Source organism: Pogona vitticeps, chromosome 14 (assembly GCF_051106095.1).
Source record: "Pogona vitticeps strain Pit_001003342236 chromosome 14, PviZW2.1, whole genome shotgun sequence".
Taxonomy (NCBI): domain Eukaryota; kingdom Metazoa; phylum Chordata; class Lepidosauria; order Squamata; family Agamidae; genus Pogona; species Pogona vitticeps.
The window spans coordinates 924,082-939,719 of NC_135796.1; the positions used below are offsets into that span (position 1 = coordinate 924,082).

General features: G+C 49.3%; 1 protein-coding gene across 1 annotated transcript in view; it reads left to right on the forward strand.

Annotated features, from left to right (window-relative positions):
* The window catches only part of SPPL3 (signal peptide peptidase like 3), a 30,422-nt gene extending 17,505 nt beyond the window's left edge, over positions 1–12,917 (forward strand). Inside the window, exons 2-11 of the mRNA XM_072983492.2 lie at positions 716–793; positions 1,437–1,525; positions 2,092–2,211; positions 3,064–3,142; positions 4,246–4,358; positions 7,720–7,826; positions 9,234–9,397; positions 9,663–9,862; positions 10,895–11,004; positions 11,301–12,917. Coding sequence (XP_072839593.1) covers positions 716–793; positions 1,437–1,525; positions 2,092–2,211; positions 3,064–3,142; positions 4,246–4,358; positions 7,720–7,826; positions 9,234–9,397; positions 9,663–9,862; positions 10,895–11,004; positions 11,301–11,372 — 1,132 coding nt within the window. The 3' untranslated portion in view covers positions 11,373–12,917. The remainder of the gene's footprint in view (positions 1–715; positions 794–1,436; positions 1,526–2,091; positions 2,212–3,063; positions 3,143–4,245; positions 4,359–7,719; positions 7,827–9,233; positions 9,398–9,662; positions 9,863–10,894; positions 11,005–11,300) is intronic.
* The last annotated feature ends 2,721 nt before the right edge of the window (positions 12,918–15,638 follow it).

Here is a 15,638-nt window from a genome sequence, read left to right on the forward strand (position 1 = left end):
TTCTTCCAAAAAATTGCAACCTGCATTATTGATTATGGCTGTTTTATTGTGTGTCAGGTTATTGTAAACCGTGGTAGAATTTTTGAATTGAGAAGTGGTGTGATTATTATTGCTGCTTTTCTTATCCTGTTCTGCTCTTGAAATGGGCTTTGAAGTACTTCTGGATTGATTACTAAGCTAAGGCTTGAAGTTACTTCTGTAAATCATGGATTTTGCAACGTAACTTGCATTTCAGAAGCGCTTCTTTGGAATAAATGGGCACTAATTTATATGGGAAGAGCCTCTGGGTTGTGTCTTTAGCCATAACTAAGTGATGGACATTGAGGAAACAGGCACACATTCTTGCATTTACACCTGTCTACTGTGGTCTTTTGCAAATTTTGTCCAATTTTGGAATTACCTGATGGGTTGGATGGCATGGTTCTTGGCTATAGCATATTGGCTGGCTGGATAGCTCAGTGGGTTGTGCCTCTCTGTACGGAGCCAGAGGATGGGAGTTGGGTTCCTCACAGGACCTCTTAAGGGAAGAGCCAGCCTGGGTGGCCTTGGGCCAGCTGCACACCGTCCCGGGGATGCCTTCAGAAGAAGGGAATGATGGTGATTGACTTCTGAGTCCTCTCTTTCTCTCTACCCAGAAAACACTGAAAAGAGTCGCCATCATAAGTCGGAACTGACGTTGTTGTTGTTATATGGTCTTCTCTCTCTTCCATTCCAGGGCTTATTCCCTTGTGGATTCTAGTCAAGTATCTACGTTTCTGATTTCCATTCTCCTCATAGTTTATGGCAGCTTCAGGTAAGGTTGTCTTTTTTTTTGTCTTTGGTCTACAGCTTCAGCCACAATGACTTGCCAGCATATTTTTAACTATGTTTTTTAAAACGTTTTCCTTCCAATAATCTTTCAGCGAGTGAAATCCTGTTGTGCTGTTTTGCCGTCAGAAGGCAAAAGATGCAACATGGACTTATTTCTAGCCAGCGGCTAAAGAGAGCCCCCCCCCCCCACACAGCAACCTGGCTTTGGGGCACACTTGAGAATCCCAGAAAGGGCTCTTTGAATGCAGCAGCTAGGAATCCGGCCATGTCGTGCCTTTTGCTTTTTTATCTCCTCAGAAAAGCAACAGGATTTCAGCCAATGTTTAACCATTCCACTTTGTTTTGAGGATTTTTGTGTGGCTGCTGCTTCTGTGTCTCTTACAGTTGCTGCTTTTGTGTCCCGTTGCTGCTGCTTTTTGTTGTTGTTACTTTATGCATTGCTCTTGCTTTTTATTTTGTTAAACCTGTTTCATTTTTTTCAATTTGCTTTGGATGTTCTGCCGAAAAGTAAATAGCAGTAATAAAACTGCCTTCTAGGAACTCTTTGTAAATGTTACATTCAAGGACATCAAAGCTGCCGGGGAAACACAAAGTAGCTGCTTCACTTTCCTTTTTCCCTCCTGCAGGTCTCTTAATATGGACTTTGAGAATCAAGACAAAGAAAAGGACCCCAGCAACTCAACTGGGCCTTTCAACAGCAACAGCACAAACAACAGTAAGGCCGCTGCCCTCTGTCTCTCGGCCAGGGTTTTGGCAGTGGCCAGGGGGCTGGATTTGGGCTCTGGGGGTAGGCGTGTGATTGCTCCCCCCCCCTGCCCTCCCTTGACAGCCTTCCAGAGGGGCAAGCCGTCAATCATGGGAGTCCCACTCAGCCCGGTTAGAAGGAAGTTTGGGGATGGGGGGGGTGTTGCTCTGCTTCTCGGTCAGGCTGTGGTCTTTCCTTTCTCTCCAATTCCATAGAATTCTTTTTCTCAGTACTGACCAGGTGGACTTGAAATTAAGGCTCATGGAACATTATGCTAGTGAAATGCATGTACTCATTGCCTTCGTTTCTCCCTTTTCTGCCCTAAAACACAAAGGGGGGGAATGGTGCAAGGCCTCCCTTCTCCTCCACCCCCCTTTATCCATGGACCACTGCCTAGTTTGGGCCTCAGCTTTAGTTGTAAGGTGGTATGGAAAGGTAGAAAGAAGGAACATAAGGGAGAGCTGTCCTATGTGTGCTGTACGGTGCCATATCATAAATGTAACTTTTCCTCTCTCTCTTTTTTTTTAATCCTGCAGGTATCCAGACTATTGACTCGACCCAGGCACTGTTCCTTCCGATCGGTGCTTCTGTGTCTCTCTTAGTCATGTTCTTCTTCTTTGACTCCGTTCAGGTGGTCTTCACAATATGCACAGCAGGTAAATTTTCTCTCCACGCTTACCTTTTCTTCTTTTCTTTTTTTACACAACAACCAGGATTCTTACTACAGAGTTCCATCTGAGAATTAGTTGTTTAATGTAATTTCTGCCTCAAATATATGTTTCCAGGCTTGACGAATAAATGTATTCCAAATTATGTTAAAAGGTAACTGGGAGAAGCAAAGATATCCCATTTTCCAGTCTTGGAGAGAGAGAGAGAGAAAGAGAGAGAGAGAAATGTGCAGTTCTTATTCTTTTGGAAGTATGTTCATTTCAATTTTAGGCATTTCCCTTTTTTTCCCCTTCAGCTTCTCTCGTTTCTCCAAGCTCCTGGGTGTTTTGAGTGGCTCTGCCCTCAAACAAGGACTGTTACACACGGGCCATCTGAATACTGTACGTAGGGCTTGGGCATGAGCGCAGATTCCTGCCTCTTTCAAAGGGGCCTCCGCTGCGGAACTTTTCCTGCGAATGATGCTCAGTATGGGTTGATACATGAATGTTTTACCCATGGAAAGTCGTCTCCGCAGCTCTGCGTCTCACATCCTTGGCCAATAACAAAAATGTGGCATTTTGGAAGATCTTCTTAGCCAGACTGAAATACTTTGGGGCAGCCTTCCAAGTCCTGTCTTGAGTGTCACATGTGGGCTTTTCTCCTTTTAGGACCATATTTGTTTCATAGTTACAGTTTACTGAGAGCGAATAAAAAAAGATGTTTGATTCCTGTTTGTGTGGCCTCCCAGTTGTACCTGATGATATGTTGTTTCCCCCCCCCCCCAGGGTGGGGGGAACTTGAAAGGGGAGGGCGGTGCTAACGTTTGCCTTTTCTTTTTTTCTCTCTCTCCCTTTCTCTAGTCCTTGCTACAATAGCCTTTGCTTTCCTTCTGCTCCCGATGTGCCAGTATTTAACACGCCCCTGTTCCCCTCAAAACAAGTAAGTAGTTAAAGAATCTTGCTTCTCTTCTGTCTTGTGCAAAGACCCAACCAGAGCAGCTGGGAGTGCTTGTCGGGAGATGGTTTGAGTAGGGTGTCCTGTGCTTTCCGTGCATAGGCCCTGCAGAGAGGATCCCGGATCTGTGCATTCCAGAAATAGCAGCTGGTGTTTCCCCCCCCCCCCCGTCCCTACGCCCTGTCCTGTTTTGGCACAGGATGGGGAAGTGAGGGTAAGCGACTGTCCCTCTGGGGGTCTAGAGTCTTAATACTGCAACGTCACAAGGTCAGAGCACTACAAGATAAGATGGCATTGCTATCCTGACTGGGTAGGCGATAGAAGCACAGTCAGGAGGAGGCCAGGGTCATTTACAGGGTTTGGGGGCCATCGGTAGTCAAGGAGCAGGCAAGAAACAAAGTCCAAAGCAGCCCCAGTCCACAGGCCATGGATTCTATTAGAGCTGGATGGGCAAGTGGGGAGGGAGCTGCTTCCCCCAAGACACAAGGAGATGTGAGCCTTTTCTTTTGGGATTCCTCACTTAGCTCCTTTCCCCTACCTTTAGGATGGAAGGCTTCCTCCCACTCCACAGACAACAGGAGAAGCTGGGAGAAAATGTGACTCGCTTGCCTTGATGTTTTTCTCTGTCCCGTTAAGGCCAAACCTCCCAGTGTGTTCTCGTTGGTGGCAGGCAGAACGTTTGGCTGTTTTCAGCCTATTCAAAACACCAAGAGATTGGCGATAGAGTAATAACGCCCTCCTTAGCCCCCAGGGTGGGTCCCAAGAAATTGGAACACTAACCCTAATCAGCAACGGAATGGTTTCAAACATGGTGAGGGGAGTATCAGAGAGAGGGAGAGAGAGGGGTGAGCCTAGCTGGTAATGTTGAAATGGGTGTCACGCTGTTTTCTCAACCAAATCCCTGTCTGCATAGAGACCTTGCTGTGAAACCCTGCCATGAGTTGCTGCCCTTTGCTGACCGTCACGGGACGAAACCTTTGTCGGTCCGGCCTTTCCCATTCTCTAGGGTTGTTCGACCCAGGCCCTGTGTACGTTTTCCACCTTATTTCATGGAAGAGCAAGCCTTAAACGTGGACTCTGTTTTCCAGGATTTCTTTCGGCTGCTGTGGACGCTTCACGGCCGCTGAGCTGCTCTCCTTCTCTCTGTCTGTCATGCTTGTCCTGATCTGGGTATTAACAGGGCACTGGCTGCTCATGGACGGTAAGTACAGCTCCTTCTGGAAACCGGGTGGCATATCTGTGCCCAAAAAATGGCAGAGGGGAACCCTTCCTGCATCCTTTACTCAAAGTGGACTTGATGATTCGTTCCTGTAGCAGTGCATGTGTTTGTGTGTGTGTGTGTGTTGTATAAGGAAGGAAGTCCCAAATGGGGTGTTGCGGTAAGTTTATTATTTCCTGAGGGCCAAATTCACTAGTCAGAAAGGAGGCTGCCCACTGCATCTCTATTGGAGTCGTTTGCCTCGCTGCTCTTTTATATTGTTTTCTTGACAGGTAAGAGCAGCTTGACAATAGCATGAGGAGAGGGTGGTTGTGGCTGGTCTTCAGACAGATGCTCTGAAGCCTCTCCTCCCATCATCCTCCCCCCAAAAGACAATCACGGTCAGGCTGCTCTTACCGTTGAAGGAAGCAGAAGACCAAAGAGCAGCGAGGCAGAGGATCCGTCAGAGGCTGTGGATAGCTATCTATAGCAGTGCTCTCCTTCTGGATTTTTATAGGTTAAAAAAAGCAAAATAGAAATGAAAAGAATAAAAGAAACAACAGCAACAACACGGGGGCATCCTTAAAAACTAACTTTTTAATGTGAGCTTTCATGGACAGGAGCTTGCATTAAAAATGTAAAAGTTACTCTTTATTTCTTATTTCTGTGTTGCTTTTTACCTATAATTCTTGCACAGACCAACACAGTTACTCCTTCTACAGCTGCAATTCTGGATTTTGTGCATCAGATGAGGTCACATGATGGGGCCCCCAGTCATGCCATCCTTTGGCTTTCCTCATACCTGATGATTTAGTATCAGCTGTCCAGTGGTTGCACAGACTGCCATGAAAAACACTTTGTTTTTCCAGAGTGCCTTACTGGAGATGCAGAATATTATCAAGAAGGTGCTGCTGCTACCAGTGAAAAGGGGTTAAAATTAATTTTGAAGCAGCCTTTTTTTTTAAATCTGAGAGGGATTCTGACATACTTGATTCTTAATTAAAATATTTGAGGATGTTTAAAAGGACAATAATAATGGTAGCTGTGTTGCTTGCCTCAAGGGAGACCAGTGTTGTTTGTATGAAATTAAGGCTTAATAGTTGGAACACTAATGAATAAGGGAATGTCCCCCAAACTGTTCACAACGCTGGAAACCCTTCTGCTCAGAGTTCTCACTTTGAGCCAGCGTTAGGAAAGACCTAAACGAGGGCGCTAGGAAAGTTGGAATTTTCTTGGCTGCTGTTGTGCTCCACGGAAAGGATCCTGAGGGTTTGTATGTCCAATGACTGAGGCTGCAGCTTTGGGTGTGGGTGGTTTTCAGCGCCAGGTGGTGGGAGCCTCCGAGTTGGACTAGAGGGAGGCACTGGCCATCAAAAATGATTTGCTTTGCTAAGCTCAGTGTTTAAAGCTGTGACTTATGCCACCAGGTGCATAAAATGTCATAGTCTCAGAAGTGAAGCAAAATTTATTAGCCTCATTGTGCTGGAAGGGACCACAGGGCTGCGTTCGTGGGCCTTCTCGCTTTTGCTGAAATTGGACAGCGAGAGGCAGAATGGAAGCTCTCGGCAGAGGAAGTGGGAGCCGCGTCCTGGGGGGGGCATGTTTCCTCTCCCGCCTGTTGCTTGCACAGCTTTGGTGGACGACACGGACAAGTCTTCGTGTTAGGAAAGCACTGTCACTTTTGCAGGAATGAGTTACACGGTGATGCCTCTGCTGGGGCTGATAGGCAACAGGGAGAAGGCGTGCATCTGCTGGCCCTTATTAATTCTCTGGCAGGAAGCTTCTTCTGCTGGTATCCAGGCACTAATATTTATAAAAGCAATTTATTGAAATCAGTTTCTAGGCTGCTTTAGGAGCAGCGTTTCTCCAAGCAGCTTAGCCAGGCAGGTAAACAGTAAAGCCAGCTAAAAATAAACAGGCCGGGAATATAGAAGACAGACTGACCTGGCCTGTCCACCAAGCTCGGCAGCACCTGCTCTGGGTGGGGCGGCTCTGTGCTTTCCGGGAGGGGGGGGGAGAGTCCATCGTATCCTCCTTTGCTGCTGCCTGCAGCTGAAAACAATGAAGCACCCCCCCCCTCCCCCCAGGAAGGCGGTGGTGCTTGGCCTGTTGCTAAACGTTTCTGGAGCTCGGCTCCTGGTCAGGAACTCCCCGGGAGGCTGTTTCTGCCTTGGAGGCGCTGCCACTGAGGGTGGCCTTTCTTGGCTGTCACCTTCCTCCTCTCTCTGAGTCTGGGGGCATCTCCTGGAGAAGGGGGTGCCCACCCAGCATGTCTGTCTCTGCTCTTTTCCCTCCCACCTTGCCCCCACGGGCCAGTTTCAGAGGCACCTTCGCTTGTAGCGTGTTCGAGTCCTCAGCCGTGGGGGTCAGCTGCCCAGGATAGGCAAAATGTGCCCCCAGAGCCCCGTGCCATCCATGTCGGCTCCTGACTGATGATTTTCCCTTTCTTTCTTTCAAAACCAAAAGTGGAGAAGGGCTTTTCTTGGGCTTGTCATGGTTTGGTTTCTTGGAAAAAGCCCCACCCAGTCTTTCTCTGTCGGCCAAAGGGGCAGGTTACCCCCCCCCCATCTTTTGTGGCTCGACTCTGGATCTAAACTGAATCTGCTCGGGCGTCCCTGTTGGCTGGTGCTGAACATTCTGTTATGACTATGGCATTCCCCTGATCTTTCTGCATGAGGCAGGAGCAGGCGAGTAAGTCTTCAGACATGGAGGATTAATACCTCCCGAGTCCCACCATTCCCCGTTTCTGTACAGGTTGGTGTGCAGTTTCGTACTGACTGTCATCTTGAATTCCCCTCACGTAAAATCATGTTCGAATCTTGCCAAAATGCTACTGAGCAATGTAAATATTCCAGTAAATACTGAGTTGCTCTTAAGTTTGTCCTTTTGATCAGACCTGATGTCTGGTTTTCAGAGGCTGATGTAGGTGCATTTCTGCTTTTCATGCTTGGAAGAGAAAACATTTCCTGGCTCTCCCCTGTTTTATTTTTTATTTTTGGCCAAAAGCCGTCCGGAATTTTTGAGAGCTTAATACAGAGAAGTGTCTTCCGAGATGCCTGTGACTTATTGTGTGTGCCCGAGGTTGGTTTGCGCAGCTGACTCAAGATGTGTTGAGCACAACACAGTGAAATGTCTCTTCCCAAGAAGATACGGCTGAGAGGGATCCTGGGAGCAGATCCTGGCCCCACTGCCCCTACTTTTAAAGTTGCCTCCTTAGCTATGACTTTACCTCTGAGAGGTAGCGCCCTCCCCCCCCCCCCCCAATATTTCTGTCTGGGCCAAGTCCTTGTCTGTCTGCAGCCGTAAGCCTTGCTCCCCCCTCGTGCAGTGACCTGGCTCTTTTCTCTGCATCTGTTTCTTGCAGCCCTGGCCATGGGCCTGTGCGTCGCCATGATCGCCTTCGTCCGGTTGCCGAGCCTGAAGGTTTCTTGCCTGCTGCTCTCGGGGCTGTTAATTTATGACGTCTTCTGGGTGAGTTTTGCATTTCTGTGCATAATTCCTTGAACCGGGTGAGAACGGTTCTTCCGTCCTGGAGATGGGCTGGCCTTGGTATCTTGAAATGTTGCTGCTTGGCGTCATGGGGTTCCTCTTCCTGTGGGGTTGCCCACCCATTGCGTGGCTGCATCTAAAGGTCCTTAGAATTCTTTTTCATTTTAGCCGTGATACCTGACTCCCCCGCCCTTGTCTGTCACTTCCGTGACCTTCTTAAGTATGTTGTTAGCACAGGAAACATGCCATGAAGACCACCACCCCCTCTCTTGTTCCTGGGGGCAGAGAATCTGCCTTGAATACCTACACCTTCACAGGCACCGGCTTGAGCTGGCTTGGGAACCTCCTGCCTCTCTGAGGAGGAGTTACTTGTCTGTTTAGACTATTTATGTACTGTAGGAAAGTCTTAGGGCTGCAGTTAAACCATGGATGCTTGTATCCTATCAGGATTTTATATTGGTGTAAGTGAATTCAGAAATGTTGCATGGGTGAATTGCTGCTAACTAACAAGGTGCGGGTGGGGTGCCCAGGCACCTGACCGGCACCTTGTTAATTAGCTGCAATTCACCTGCAATGGTTTGTGCAAATTCATGTGCTGGCATAAGAGTTTTGTAGGATTCTGGCCTTTGAGTCCTCTAAACATCCTCCCCTCCCTCCCTCCCTCAGGTCTTGAGGGCAGCACTGAGCAGATGGTATGAACCGTGCCTGGTCCTGTGCTTCCTGCCAGAATTTGCCCACTCCTGTAGTCGGGCTCTTGGTGGCCATGAGGGAGCCGCTCCCTTGCGCTGGAGGGATGTTATTGGCCACGAGACCCGGGTGGTCCCAAGTGCCGCCTCTGGAGGGGACAGGGTCAGTTCTCCATAAGGGCGCCTGGTGTCCATTGCCTCCTTGTTAACAAAGCCAGCCGGAGTTTCCTTCTTTTCCCTCCAGGGTCTGTCTAGCTGGTGGGAGGGAAGTTGGCCAGGGTCTCCGTCCCGGAGGGCCTCTCTGCTGGTCTCATCTGTGTGTGTGTGTGGGGGGGGTTGCCTTTACTGCTCTCCCTGCCTGCCTTTTGTGAAGAGTCTTCTCTGGTGGCAGCGGCGGGGAATCTGCAGCAGTGGATCCTACGTCACTGGGCACGGGGTGTTGCTGGTCCTGGGGGGGGGGATGCTCTTTTTGCCTGTGTCCTCCTTGCCGGCACAAAGGGAGGAGGTGGTAGAGGTGGTTGTTTCTCCTTTTGGGCAGCTGCACAGTCCCTGTGTCACCACTGCCACCACTGCCAGCTCCTTGGGTCTTTCGCCGCATCTGTAATTCTCCCGGGTTGGCCTGCTGTGGGGGTCCCAGGCTGGCTCAGGAGGGAAGGCGGGGCCCCCTTGACGTGCCCTTCTGCCCTGGCTCTGCCTCTCCCAGGTGTTCTTCTCGGCCTACATCTTCAATAGCAACGTCATGGTGAAAGTGGCCACCCAGCCTGCGGACAACCCCCTCGACGTTCTGTCCCGGAAGCTTCACCTCGGACCAAACGTTGGTCGAGACGTCCCCCGCTTGTCCCTGCCCGGCAAACTTGTCTTTCCGAGGTAGGACGAAGTTTCTCGGTCCCCGGGGGGGGGGGGGGGGGGGCTTCCTTGGCCTTTCTCTTCTGGAGAGCGGTTTAGGCCACTTTGGAAGGAGAAACCAGGGAGGTTTGGGGCCACCTCGAGGGGGGGGGCTGCTCTTCTTGCCCTGGAGTCCCGGCCCAGAAGGCCCTTCGCTCTGGGGCTCAGTGGGAGGCCACTGAGGAGGGTGGCCGGGGTGGAGGGCGCAGATGGACACACACACACACACACCTCACTCGTCCTCCAGTTCCACCGGCAGCCACTTCTCCATGCTGGGAATCGGAGACATTGTGATGCCAGGCCTCCTGCTCTGCTTCGTCCTGCGTTACGACAACTACAAGAAGCAAGCCAACAGCGATTCCTGCGGGACGCCAGGGCAAGGCAACATCTCCGGCCGCATGCAGAAGGTCTCCTACTTTCACTGCACCCTCATTGGATACTTTGTAGGTAAGAGGTGGGGGGTTTTGGGGGGCAGGCGACTGAAATTGTGAGACACGTCCCTCTGTTACAGATGGTTTACAACCTCTGTTGGAACTGCAGCCAGCTATCTGTCTGTCTGTCTGTCTGTCTGTCTGTCTGTCTGTCTGTCTGTCTGTCTGTCTGTCTGTCTGTCTGTCTGTCTGTCTGTCTGTCTGTCTGTCTGTCTGTCTGTCTGCCTCCTCTCTCGAGCCTGCGCCTCAGCAGGGCAGGGCTGGGCAGGCTCTTGACCCAACCTCTGGCTGACCGAGAGACCTGGACAGTCTCTTGAGGCTCTGGTGAAACCCAGTTTATCTTAGCCCCACTGACCGACTCAACTGGCAATGGTGCGGCTAAAAAATATTGTAAATAAAATATTGTAAAATATTGTAAATAAATAAACTAGCCCTACAAGTGGCTCCCCCAGACGAGCTGTCAATGGTAGATTTGGAACTGCCAGGTAGCCTAAAAGAGGGGAGGGAAAAAAAGCCCCTTTATTGGGAGAAAGGCAGTCTGAAAAAATAAGAGATCCATAAAAATGTTGAGAACGACAGCCTACGTCTGATGCCGTTACTGGTTCCAGAGGGTGGTGCCTTATTCATAGGATTCCTTCTTTTGCAAAGAAGAGATTTGGGAGAAAGTGAAATCGGTTTTTGGAGAAGCAAAAAAATGGGGGCGGCAGGGACTCAGGGACCTTTTTTGGGGAAATGTGTAGGAAGGCCCTCCTGCCAGTCTGCTGGGTAACCTAGCCTGGTGCTCTGAAACCTCCTGCGGACGATGAAAGCGGAGGTTTAGGAAGAGCAGAGTTGCCCACTTTGGACTTAGCCCAGCAGCTGGCTGGGCGAAATCCCTCCTTCCCCCTTCCTTGCGCAGAGAGGACATTTCTGCAGTGCTGGGACTGAAGACCACAGAGGAGCCAATGCAGACCCGCCCTGCCCTGCCCTGCCCTCCGGAGGCTGCCAGCAACCCTGGACATCTGCCGGGCCTCATGAAGGGTTTCTCTCCCCTCTTCCTCTCTCCCAGGGCTCTTAACAGCGACGGTTGCTTCTCGCATCCACCGGGCAGCCCAGCCGGCGTTGCTCTACCTGGTACCCTTCACCTTATTGCCACTCCTCACGATGGCCTATTTAAAGGTAAGACCCGGAGGACTTGAGTCTGGGAGAAAACTTGGGCCCGTCCGATTTGGGGGCAGGTCCCGAGTGGGCACGTATCGCCGTGGGTGTCTGTGGAAGATCCCGCTGCCTGCTGGAAGACCAGCCTGTGGAGGTGGTGGATTTACTTACTGATCTGAAGGAGCCTATCCTGGCCTTCTGTCTCACAGAAGGAGCAGGATCCTGAGGTAGGGTGAGAGATGATTGCAGCCTGTCTGGGGTGTGACTTGGATTTTTTCCTCTCTCTTTCCCTTTCCCCTTCTGGTGCTTTTTCGCAGGGCGATCTGCGTCGCATGTGGTCTGAACCCTTCCACTCCAAGCCCAGCAGCTCCCGTTTCTTAGAGGTATGATGGAACCCAGGGGGCAAAGTGACCGGAACGTCTGCCTGGTCCTTCTTCTGGCTCTCAGCTTGGTTGTCCGTCCCTGAGGCTGGGCTGGTACTCGGGAGAATTTCCAGACGGTGGAATATGTTACAAATGGATTTTCTGTATCACGAGGAGGAAAGAGCAAAGGAGTGTGTGAGGGGGAAGGCTTTTCTCCTTCCTTCCTTCCTTCCTCCCTTCCTTCTTCCTTCCCTACTTTGGAACTGGAGGCCGGTTTGCAAAGGCAGCCCACCTTCCCCTTCCTCTCCTCCTCCTCCTCCTCCTCTTGTTTACGGACGAGTGCCAGACCATCGGGCGTTCCCGAGGGGAGGAGGAGACAGACACATTGAGGGCGCAAACGGCACAGAGTCGTTGAAGAACTTGTGAACACGATCTGCGTCAAGGTCTGCTGCACTCGGAGGTTCTCGGGGGGGGGAACCCCTTCACGGACTGTGGAACCTGGGTTCTTATTTTTCTCCTCTTGGACTCTGATTTCAGAGAGAACCGAGACAGAAGTTCTTCTGTCACTATAATCTTTTTCCCCCTCCCTTTTGAATTTATTAAATATTTTCTGTGGTGTGAGGTGACTTATTAAATCCACAGACATGGAGTAACTTCTCGCAGTACACCGTATAAAAAGACTTTGTTGTAACGACTTACATTTCCACCCAGATGTCATGTTGCAGGTGAATATAAAGGGCACGACTTTTCTACACGTACACACACACACACCCGCACGCACACGCAGACACCCATGCACATCTAGAAGAGTGTTCATCCAAACACACACCCCTGTGTGTGTGTGTGTGAATAACTGCGAAGGAAGAAAAGAAAAGAAAAAAAAACACCTGCTAGGATCATGCTTTTTAGCTGACAGGAGCTTGCTGTACTTCTTAGCATGTAGAGCAGTTTACTATGGCTTTCTTGTATATGGATCTGCAAAAATACGCTGCTGTCTTTCCCTCTCCCCCATAATCCCCCCCCCCAATGAGTGAAGCTTCAGTTAAAAAAAAGTGTAGTATTTTGTACTGAGTGTACTCCTGGATTTTAGGGGATTATTTTATTTTTATTTTTATTTTTTTCAATCAGTGTAGCAAACGTTAGGGGGAGGGAGACTGCTGAAGCCCTTGGTTTCCTTTCCCCCTTTTTCGTTTGTGGGTTTGTTCTCTCCCCCCCACCCCCCCACAACTACTCCACTACAGGTTTTTAGTAGCTCCTTTCTTGGCCCTGTGCATGTATTATAGCAGCCGTTGTCTTCGTGTGTTCTGATCATAGTAATGTATGACTTGTAAATACATTTTTTTCTATTTTCTATTTTTTGTATTATTTTTTTTGCATTGTTTCATTAGTGTGCTGTATTTTCCCATCCCCCTTTTCCCCCCAACGTTTAAAAAAAAGAAAAGGAAAAAAAGAGAGAGAGAGATAGAAGGCAAGAGCAGGCGAGAACCCTTGTCCTCTGCTGTTGTGATTGGTCAAAGTTTGTGATGAACTGCTTTGTACCCAGAAGTCTCTTAAAACGTGGACTTTTCTAAACCATTTGTCCTGGTCATGTTCTTTTCACTCTGAAATATCAGCTCTTTCAAAAGTTCTCAGGATCCTCTTTCTCTTGTCGAAACACCCAGTTCTTCTTTGTTGTGTTTTAAAAGCCTGTGAAATGCTGAAATGCCACCTTTTTCCACGAGCTCTCTTTTGGGGAACGCCCGAGATGGTGGGACCGGCTTCCTGCGGTCCTCTCAGATGAGGAGTCTCCTTAAATCTAATAAGACTCTTTTTTTCTCCCCCTTCCTGCTTCCAGCTTTTGCACCTCTCGGGCTGCCTCGTGCAAGAGGCGGTTGGATGCTGTTTAGGCCTCCCTTAGGTGGGCTGGACAGCTCCTTTTTGGGGAGATGCGGGACCAGGGGGTATTGAGTAAAATGTGTGGGGAGCGGATCTTCTGTTTTATACATCCATCTGCTAGTTCTTCCATCATGGAATTGAAAGGGGGGGCACCCATCGGTTTTCCAGGCCACCTTTTCTGCTGAAACTGATCCATCTCAAACCTGCTTAGCTTGTGCAAAAGGTCCATGCCTCCCGTCCTCATAGTATATCACTGTCTAGAAGCTGAAATGTTAGCCATTGCAGTTTTCCATTAACAGGGAGAACAAGACTGGAACTTTGAAATTGATTCCTTTTGACTATAGCCTGAGAAGTGTGGCCGGATATTTGGATAGGAAGCTTAAACCGTTTTATGGAATGCCTGCATGGATTTCTCTGTAATGTTTTATGCTTAATTGACTTGAGTCAAAGACTGCGTTATCCTGCCTTACACATGAGTTCTTGTTGGCTCACCTTGTGGACAGACGGGCCCTCCGTTTTACAGACATGTCATATCCAACATGTAGTGGAAAGGGATAAATCCATTTGAATAGGTCACAGAGGAAGAATGGGTGGATCAGTCAAACTCTCTTCCCCTGCACCCCACTTGCTTCCTACAGATTGTTCCTCTCCCCCCCCCCCCCCGACAGAATTGAAAACACATTTTCCTGTGTATCTTGTCAGTTGTATGCATTTTGGGGACATGTGTACCCAGTGACTAAAGTGTGTGCAAATGTTAGAAGTGTGTGCATTTCTCATGGCACATTTTGAAAAGGTATACCTGTTACTGAGAGCCTTTTCTTCTTCTTCTTCCTTCTTTTGGTTCCATGGAATGTGTTGCAAATTGTGTTTGGGTCCCTGCTCAGATCCAGTAGAGACGGACTGGATGGCTGGTGCAATTCCTTCTATTGCTGTTGCTTTACAAAAGAATGCTATCATTTCGTTTGGTTGGTGAACCAGGAATGGCTGACGGCGCATCTCCCTCCGAGAGGAACTTCGGGATGTCTTGGCTGGCTTTTAAAAGTGTGATGTAATTGAAGTCACATTTCGTTGGGCCACCTGTATGGAAGTAGGGTTTTCCTGAAGGGAAGGAGCAAAATCAGCCACAGCTTCAGAGAGCGTTGCAGGTGTGAAAGGGGAATACAAGAGCATACAAGAAAGGAAAATCGGAGCCTCTTTTCTTTCGTTTTCATTGCTCCTCCTCAAATTCTTCAGCTGAGGGTCCTAACAGCCCAGGATGGAAAGCATGTAGGTCATGCACTTGGGGGGCTGCTCAGCAAAAGATGACAAGAAAGCAAGAAAGGGCCCCAAAGATTCACAGACATCCCTTCATGGGGAAGGGAAGGGCTTTGACGGCCCCTCTCGGCGTCAGCCACCCATTTCCTCTTTGCTGTTGCCACCTACGTGCAGGTAGAGGAGGTGGTGGCAGGTCTCCTGGCTCATTTTCAGAGCTGATCAAGGACAACATTAAAAAGAAATGGTCACGAAGATGTGGTTGCGGATCCATTCATAGACATCTCGTTCCGCAAGAGCTGTCTGGATGAAACGACACAACGGCTGCATTTTTCCAGGGGCATCGATTGGAGTTCCGACGGCGACATGAAGTGGTCATGGTGGATGTCAGAAACTGGTCCAGAGATGCCGGTGGAGTGAGTGCTGAGGAGCCCTTTGGGGCCCACACCTAGAGCAGAGTCATTGGCTGGGGCTGTCCTTTCCCCGTTTCCTTCACAGCAGAAGGCCTGGCAAGCAAGCAGGGGAACGGCGTGGATCCCCAACCGCTTTGGGCAGAGAAGAAGGTCATGGACCTGCTTAGTAACATCACTGGGGGCTTTGGAAGCTGGCTCTGCCACCGGTTAGGCTTGAACCTCCTAAAAATATTTATTTCATTATATTTATATCTTCTATTTAAAGCCTGCCTATCAGAGTTGGGGATATTTTCCAAAAATAATTTAAATCCAGCAGCTTCGAATCCAGTTATAGAGGAGTGGGATGTACCCTGGTTATTGCACAGTGAGTTTATGCACGAGCACCTTGCAAAGTACCCATCAATTTGCTACTTATAGTTCTCAATTTTTGAAACTACCTGTGAGGATATTATAGGGAATTATAGTATTGGCTCTCAGGGCCTGTTTCCTTGATCCTTTTTAAAAGCTTTGTAGTCCTAGGATGCTTGGCAAACGTCGAAGGGAAAATATGAGAGAGGCAAAACGCTACATGGCAAATTCTCGCCGGGCTGTGTTTACGTCTGAAATTACAGCCCTCGTCGCCTCCATAAGACGCTAATTTTGCTTTGTGGGGAGAAACCCTTTTGTGGCTCATGTTCTCTGCAACGCTAAAGAAACACAACTGTCTTCAGAGGCCTAAGCTCTGCTGAGGGAGCAGTTTCTAGAGGGGTTTCTT